Below are 8226 nucleotides of genomic sequence, written 5' to 3'. Positions count from 1 at the left end.
CAAGAAAACCCCGAGGAAATCAAGCTCATCCGGTAAATCAATTACGATCCCAATGCATTTTCCGATTGAACGGTGCACCTCACGCACTCATACAACTGACAGAACTTACTTTGTTGTTCGATTGAATGGTGAACGCAGCACTTATGCATGCATCATCATCCCGACGAACTTGCCAAATAGCACAAATAATAAGCACCAACAAGTTACTGAGAAGCGTGTATTTACTATTTACTTGGGAAGAAGGAAAGAGATGGTTCGCAGAGAACCATAGATAATCATGAAGAAAACAAAGAACCAAGAGAACAAAGGAAAAAGTAAAGAAAAAATAAACCAGTAACACCAATAAAGAAATGAAAAAATCCGATAAAAAAAGAAAAGGAAACTGAAAACCATATATAATCATGAAGAAATAAAAAAACCAAAAAGGACAAAAATGAAAAGAAAAGAAAAAGGCAGAAGAATACAAGACCAAACGAATGAATAGCACACAATCAGGCGAACGAGAGCCCGTGAACGGAAAATACTTCAAAACAGGTTGGCCCAGAACGACAGGAGTTTGAAAGCATTCAGGCGAGAACTCCCTTTATCTCGAGATATAACTCTCGCATTAGGAAATTCCGTGGCCTTGCCTTGCCACTGGGCCATGTAATCGGAGGGCGGCTATAACTAGCTTAAAGCAAAGGCTATGGGAATGCCGCCCACAACACGCTTGCATAGGCAGGGCCCAATATGCTCAAGCGGGAATCCTCTAGGTGAAAACTTTTTTTTGAAAGGTCAACGGGGGGGGGGGGGGGGGGGGGGGGAGGATCCCCTCCTAAATATATTGCTCAAAAGCTGCCAAAGCCAAGAGTCACCCCTTAAGCTTTGGCTGATCTAGTTTATAAGGGAAACCGGATAAAAAACCTAAACAAGTTGACCCCGTTTATGAGGGAAACTGGGCCGAAAACCGTACAGGTAACAAGGTTACAGAAGGCGAGAAAAAATTGCCACTCAGAAGAAGGCATCACCTAGCTAGCAGGCAGAAAGACCAACACCACGAGAGACACCAGTAGATGTGGGGTGCTGTCGAGGTATCACAATACCAAGACTCAGCAAACAACCTAACGCACCGCACCGGCGTGCGTACCGAGCCCAATGGCACAACAGAGGATCAACCAAAATCAACGAGTGCCAAACCTTAACATGAACCTTGACTGGGAGATCCGCCACAGACGGTCCAAATGATTAGCAGGTTGGGGAGGCATCATTGCATCGTCATTGAGCAAAGGTGAACCAAGACAACACCAAGAGCCCGAAGCTCGCCGCAACACCACGTCAACCAAGGGAGGATCTTGAGCATGCACCACGTGAAGGGCAGCCAAAGAGAAACTAGTGATCTGTTTTACCTTTTAGTTTTATTATATTTTGAATCATTCCAAATATATGAATTTCAAAAATTATTTTTTCTATTTTTTATTAAACATTCATTGTGCATTTAAAAATGTTCATGTAGCGTAAAAGTTTATTCCTTAATATATAGAAAAGAATTTGTGAAATTCAGAAAAAAAAATAATGACAATTAAAATGTTCACCTATTTTAAAATTTGTTCATGCTATTTTTGATAATGTTCATGTAATTTGCAAAAAAAAATGTTTGTGCCAGTCAGGAAAATCATGTCATTTAAACTATATTTTGAGTGTTTAAAATATGATCCGAGACATCTTAAAAATTTGTTAATGAAACATAACATTTGTTTGCACAATTTGAAAAAATGTTCATAACATATTAAAAAAAGTCGTGATGTTATAAAAAAAAAGTTCTAACACTAACTGTTTGGACATTTTAAAAATGTTACTGCTATTTTTTGAAAAATGTTCAAGGTGTATTTAAAGTTGTTTAATGTATATTTTACAAATGTTGAACATGTATTGAGAAAATGCTGAAGTGTATCTAAAAAGGGTTCAACGTGTAAACGAGAAGTGTTCAACGTGTATGAAAAAAATCAGCATGTACTTTAAAAATGAAAAAGGAAAGTAAAAAAGAAGAAAAGAAAATAGGGAATATCCAAAAAATGAGAAACCAGAAAACCCCGATGAACCAAAATGGAAAAAAAACACAGAAAATAGGGGAGAAAAAAGAGCAACCAGAAAACCCTGAGGAAATCAAGCTCATCCAGTGGATCAATTCTGATCCCGATGCATTTTCTGATTGAGTGGTGCGCCTCACGCACTTATATACAACTGACAGAACTTACTTTGTCGTTCGATTGAACGGTGAACGCATCACTTATGCATGCATTGTCATCCTGACAAACTAGCCAAATAGCACAAATAATAAGCACCAACTAAGTTACTGAGAAGCGTGTATTTACTACAGTATTTACTTGAGCCCATCCAAGCGCATACAGATAGGTTAGGACGAAAACGAATCTGAATATGAAAACACAATCCAGTCTCAGTCTTACAGTAAGTGTCAAAGCCACAATTGGAAAAGCACACTTTACAAGCAAAATCAGCACCGACAAGAGTAGCAGCAGTAGTAAACACAAGCGCAGCAGTCATGAGGCACAGTAGTATTATGCTAAAAAAGAACACGCAGCAGTAGCAGGAGAAGTGAAGAGGGCCGTTTCTTAGCCATAGGTGGGGGTGGAAGTAGCAGCAAACAATGAAGGTATCAGCGGGAACCATGACATGTGTAGAGTAGTAGATATCAGCTGTGGCACAAACTTGTACTAGTACTGGATATAGATCTTGATGCATCGACGCCTTAACCGATTTGCTCGAATCTGCATGATGCCCAAACAATCAAGCATCTTCCTTTCGGCATTGACCTGCATAACCAACATCATATCACGTCAGCATGTTAAAGTGATGAGATTTGAAACAACGGAAGAAGCAAATAGCTGGTTGGCAGGCAAGAGTTGCTACCTTATGTATGTACGCACACATTTCTCAGCCAGTGTGGCAGGTCAAACTCGGAGAGTATGCTGCCAGCATTTATCTTTGATTGCGGGAAATCGTTGCAGTAACACCAAGAAGTCAGCGGTGATTTCACCAAATTCAAGATATTGGAGGGTCGAGAGGAACTGAATGCCAGTTGGAACCTCCATCATGCGTTTCAGGTTGGTTAAATACAATTTTTCCAGGCACACCATGGTACCTTGGTCTATCTTTAGCTGACTCAGACGAGGCAGATCGCCTAGATAAAGAACCTTTAGCTTGGGAAACCACCTCTCACGAAACCTCAGCTTCTTTCCGTTGTATGCTCCGCTGAAATTTAGGTACTGCAAGTTTGACAGCCGAGAAAGGGATAGCAGGGGGTCTTCTGTCAGCTTGGACCAGCGTAGAATCAATGAATACAACGTCTTCTCCATATCACCTTTGAAGAGCTCATCCAACGCCCCTGCCGCTAGTCCTCCTCCCAAATGTAGCTTTTGCAGGTTTGGCATTGGCAGGGGGGCATTAAATGAAAGCACCTCATCCACATCACTTGCATTCACCTCTAGAAACGACAAATACTGCATCTGAGCTAGAGAGTCAAGGATGGGCTCAAAATTTATTCCCTTCACATTCCACAACCTCAGTCTTCTCAGTTGTGTCAACTCTCTTAAATATCTAACAGAGTCCTCACATGCTTCCAATGCCTGTAGCGTCTGCAGATTTGTTAGATTTCCAAAACCATTGGGGATACGAATACCACTGCAACATGCTAACTCTCTCCAATGTGGATCAATTATTTTCTCAGCAAATAAGTGTTTAAGCTTCTTCAGTTTCATAATCCCTCTAGGTAACTCAGGTATGTCACATCCAAAAAGGTCTAGTGTCAACAAATTTGAAAGCTTCTTAACAGACTTTGGGAGCATCTTAACTTTTGAATTACGCAAACCCAAATAGCGAAGGTTAAAGAGATCTCCAATGGCATCTGGAATTTTCTCGATGGGCAGACCACTTAATTCTAGCACTGTCATGTATCTTGACTTCTTACATAGCACAGGTAGTAGAGTGGACGATGGCATGCTATTGTCTAGTGTAATGACAGTTCGTAGTCGGTGTATGCTAAGAAATGACTGATGAATATCCTCCTTTAGTTTGTGCACTACCAGTCTTCGCACATCCGTCTCAAGAGACTGCCCACGCTTATTCTCATATGTAGCACCAAAGCAGTTCTTCTTGCACAAGTCAACTGCCAATTCACGTAAGATATCATGCATTCTGATTTTTTTGATCCTACCATCAATGTTCCTGTCAACAAGTTGCAGCATGCTTCTATCAATCAACTCATTCAGATAGCCTTCTGCCACTTCTTCTACTGTGCTTTCACCCCTCTCCTCGATGAACCCTTCGGCTATCCATAACCGTACAAGCTGCTTTCTTCTGAAAATATAGTCTTCTGGAAACAAGCTGCAGTACAGGAAACAACTTTTCAAGTGTGTTGGCAAGTAGATGAAGCTCAGATGCAACACATTCCTTATATGATCGAGACTCGAATTATTAATCAACTCCCAACTCAGCTGGGCTTTCATTTTGTTCCATCCTTTCACAGTTTTGTCACATACACGGAAAAGACCACCAACTAACACAATGAGAAGTGGCAAGCTTTTGCACTTGCTAACTATGTCCACGGCCAAAGGCTTCAACTCCGCAGGAAATTCATGATATGTATCACCAATCCGGTCAAAGTAACCAGGGAGTCCCTCCCTTGCTTTGTTGCTCGGCGAGCCACTACTTGGAAAGGCTTTCTTACAAAAGAGATCCAATGCCTTGTCATCTGGTAAAGCTTGCACTGTTAAGGTATGTCCACTCGAGGCAAGTTCAGCAACACACTTTTCCCTTGTTGTGATTAGGAGTCGACTGCCCTTATCATTATGAATAAGCACCCCAGACAAATAAGTAAATGCTTCTGGAGTCCAAACATCATCCAAAATGATCAAATACTTTCGTTTCTTCAGAAATTTCTTGAGTGTCTCTTCAACGCATGTGATTTCCATGTCCACAGTGTTGACTTTATCTCCAGAAAGTTCCTTGATTATATTCCTCAAGACATCTTCTTTAGAATAAGTTTGGGAGATGGAGACCCAGGCATGGCATTGGAAATTCTTCATCTCCTTCCTGTAGACATTTGCAGCTAAAGCTGTTTTACCAAGCCCTCCCATTCCAAGCAGCGCTATCACAGAGCGTTCCAAAATATCACTTGCCAACAACTTCTGAAGTTTTTCTCTGTTTTCATCCACACCTACGAGATCTTCTTCATCAAGGGAACGTGAAATGTTTGCTAGATCTTGGGACCTCTTGAGAATGTGATTTGAGTTGCTATAATCCCCGCTGTTTATCAAAGGAACCCAATGTCTTCTTGTCTCCGACAAGTGTGAAAGGTCTTTCTCTATTTCCTTCAAAGTGAAAGCTATGCACTTCAGAGCAAGCAGAGATCTTGGTTTCTTTAACCCTTTCTTCAGGTAAAAGCAACATCCTATATCATGTGCGTGACCAACAAGATGCAAGTACTCATCGACCATGTCCTCCATATTATGTGCTACCTTTCGTACCCCCTCCAACCAGCTCTCATATATTGCATCATTGGGGTTTCGGATGGCACTTTGGCAGAGAACATCATGCATCACACGAAGCTCCCTCACATGACGATCCATGCTGCCTTGAAGCTCTAGTAGTTGGGTCCCGTACTTCGCAAACTTTGCGCTGGCCTGGTGTGTCGCTACTTTTGCCAAGGCAATTCCAATCTTCTTGATGGCTAGAAGAATCACAATATCTTCCATGACTTTATAAGAACTGCAAATGTCTCACTGTTGGGTGGTAGCCTAGTTGTCTATTTTTCTCAATACCGTTAGAACGGCCACTGCAAAATGAAGCAAGCAATCTGTTAGTTAAGCAATTAATGCATTTTGCTAGTTGCAAGCACCATGATAGAAAATTGACATAAGCTGTGAAAATGCAAAAAAAAATGGACGAACAATTCAAAACTATTTCCGAATCCAAGGGAAACAATGGATGGCAATTAAACCTGAGCATACCTGCCAGTTCGTCCGACCTTGGTGGTATCACAATTAAGAAGCGCCTCCTTCTTCCAGAAGATACAGTTTTTGTGCTTACGGTGCTGAAAGAAATCACAATGCATTACCCACAATGTATACTAGGCTCGCCAACTTCCAAAGATACAGCAGAAGTAGTTTTTGTTTGCACCGAGGGAGACTGTTCGTAGTACAACCTAAGATAGACAGAGAACTAGAGAAATACTGTGCACCTACCTCGTGATGCCTTAGATCCGTTCGATCTTAGTGACTTCCTTTTGCACTTCTGAATCTGAAACCATTGGGATAAAGCTCATGGATCCTAGCGAAAAGGGAGACCGGATGGCTTTACTGATCTTGTGGCCATTGAATCTTAATCATGGAGATGCTGAACACTCATGGAGCCCAGGTATGACTGATGACTGGGAGTTTGTTGTTGATGACAAAGTAGCTGCCTTTGATCTTCAAGTTGAGGTGTCCTTGCTGTTCCTTTTATTACAGAACCAAAGAACAACCACCTACTGGCCTGTCCCTGTAATGGCAAGCAAAACTAGTTATTTTTGCATCGACCTAGTTAAGCTGATACCTCTAACGGTATAACCTGGTATACTGAAGAGAACTAGGCACAAAACCAAATTAAGAGCAACATACCTGCCTATTAGTCGATGGAGATCCGGCCAGATCTGGGGGAACGCTAGTCTCGTTGTTGAAGCCCGGCCGCAAGAACCAGCAAAAGCTCGTGCAATCATCATGCCCTTTAGACTTACATACGCACCTTGTGGCTGGTCAGCACTGCTCTTGCTTCTCTTACCAACCCAATAATTGCTCTTACCGATTCTTGAGATTTGTTAAGCTAAACTTTGGAGGACAACTCAAGTTGAGCAAGTCGAGGAAGGCAGCAGGAAGCATCTTTTTAGTATAATAAAATGATACAATCTGTCACTGCAAACAACTGAAACTTGTTAAATAGTGGTAGATAACATGGGATCCTTGTTGCCAATAATTAATCATGAATTCATGATACTTGATGCTGACAGTGGCAGGCATTGTTAGCAGGTGAAGCTATACAAAATGAGCAACTGAAGATGCTGAATTTGGTTCACTGTTCAGGGTCAGCGGTTGCAAACGAATACAAAAAGAGGATGTCCATTTCTTTTCTTGGAAAGTGTCCCCACTCACTGAAAGTAGTTGACCCCGATACATAAACGAGATGGATAGCATCTTTCCTGCACATATTTGCGCCTGAATTTCCTCGAGGTAACGTCTAGTTTGACCGCAAGTTGGGCACAGGACACGTTTTGTTTTGTCACTGGAATGAAGCAACAACAAATCAAATCAACTACTGGTAATTTGCCATGGCAGTCGAAGTCAGCAGCAGCTCAAGATGGCAACGATTTGTAGGATGCTTAACTCCTGAATAAGGTCGAGCTCGTGGATTCAGAGAACAACAGATCGGGCTTACTTGGGTTCAGATTCAGTAGTTTCATATTGTCACCCAAGTCCTACCAACGACACGAAGAGGAGCGGGTTTGCTGGCTTACCTCGAAGTCGGCGCCGCTGACCGGGGGTCTGCTTCGCGGCGAACAGGGTAAGAGAGGGGTGTGAGTTGGCCGGGCAGGGGCCAGGGAGGCAGTCCCTGTCGCCGCACCGGGGGCAGAGGGCGGGGGCGGGGTTGGCCGGAGACTAGACGCAGCATTTTCCCGCCTAACCTAACCCTCGCCGCCGGTGGCCTGCCTCCTCCGTGTCCGCTGTCCAGTCCAGAGTGCCCAGCTGTGGTCTTATGCCGGAGGGAAGGGAGACCTGAAGCGAGCGCTAATGGACCGGCCCAATTCTTGCGGCAGTTTTTTTTTACGTTTCCTTTTTCAGTTTCGAATATTTTTCAGATTTCAAAGAATGTTCGGCATTTATCAAAAATGCTCACAAATTTTGATTGAAATTTTGCAAAAACGTCTTGAATTTTTTTCCTAGATTAAAAAGACAAATACGATATTTGCTCCAAATTTTTAAAATTATTTGTTGAATTCACGAACATTTTCTGAATCCAAATTTTTTTATGAAATTAAAAAAAATTTCAACACTCTAAACATTTTTTGAAATTAAAAAACATTTTTTGGATTCCTGAACATTTTTTCAACTCGTGATTTATTTTTCAAAATCACAAACATTTTCTGATATCATGAACATTTGTAAAATTCATGGAATTTTTTTAGGTTCCATGACATTT

General features: G+C 41.8%; 1 protein-coding gene across 1 annotated transcript; it reads right to left on the bottom strand.

The window, feature by feature from the left end:
• Positions 1-1990: 1990 nt before the first annotated feature.
• Positions 1991-8007, bottom strand: LOC109772076 (disease resistance protein RPM1). The gene is made up of 5 exons (XM_020330771.4): positions 6654-8007; positions 6240-6534; positions 6006-6088; positions 2908-5830; positions 1991-2810 (listed from the first exon to the last, which is right to left on the bottom strand). Exon 4 carries the CDS (start codon positions 5748-5750, stop codon positions 2949-2951), a length of 2802 nt encoding a protein of 933 aa, XP_020186360.1. The 5' UTR covers positions 5751-5830; positions 6006-6088; positions 6240-6534; positions 6654-8007; the 3' UTR covers positions 1991-2810; positions 2908-2948.
• Between the last annotated feature and the right edge of the window lie 219 nt (positions 8008-8226).

This window comes from Aegilops tauschii, chromosome 7 (genome assembly GCF_002575655.3).
Source record: "Aegilops tauschii subsp. strangulata cultivar AL8/78 chromosome 7, Aet v6.0, whole genome shotgun sequence".
In the NCBI taxonomy this organism is placed as follows: Eukaryota; Viridiplantae; Streptophyta; class Magnoliopsida; order Poales; family Poaceae; genus Aegilops; species Aegilops tauschii.
This window is presented reverse-complemented; position numbering and strand designations above follow the sequence as displayed.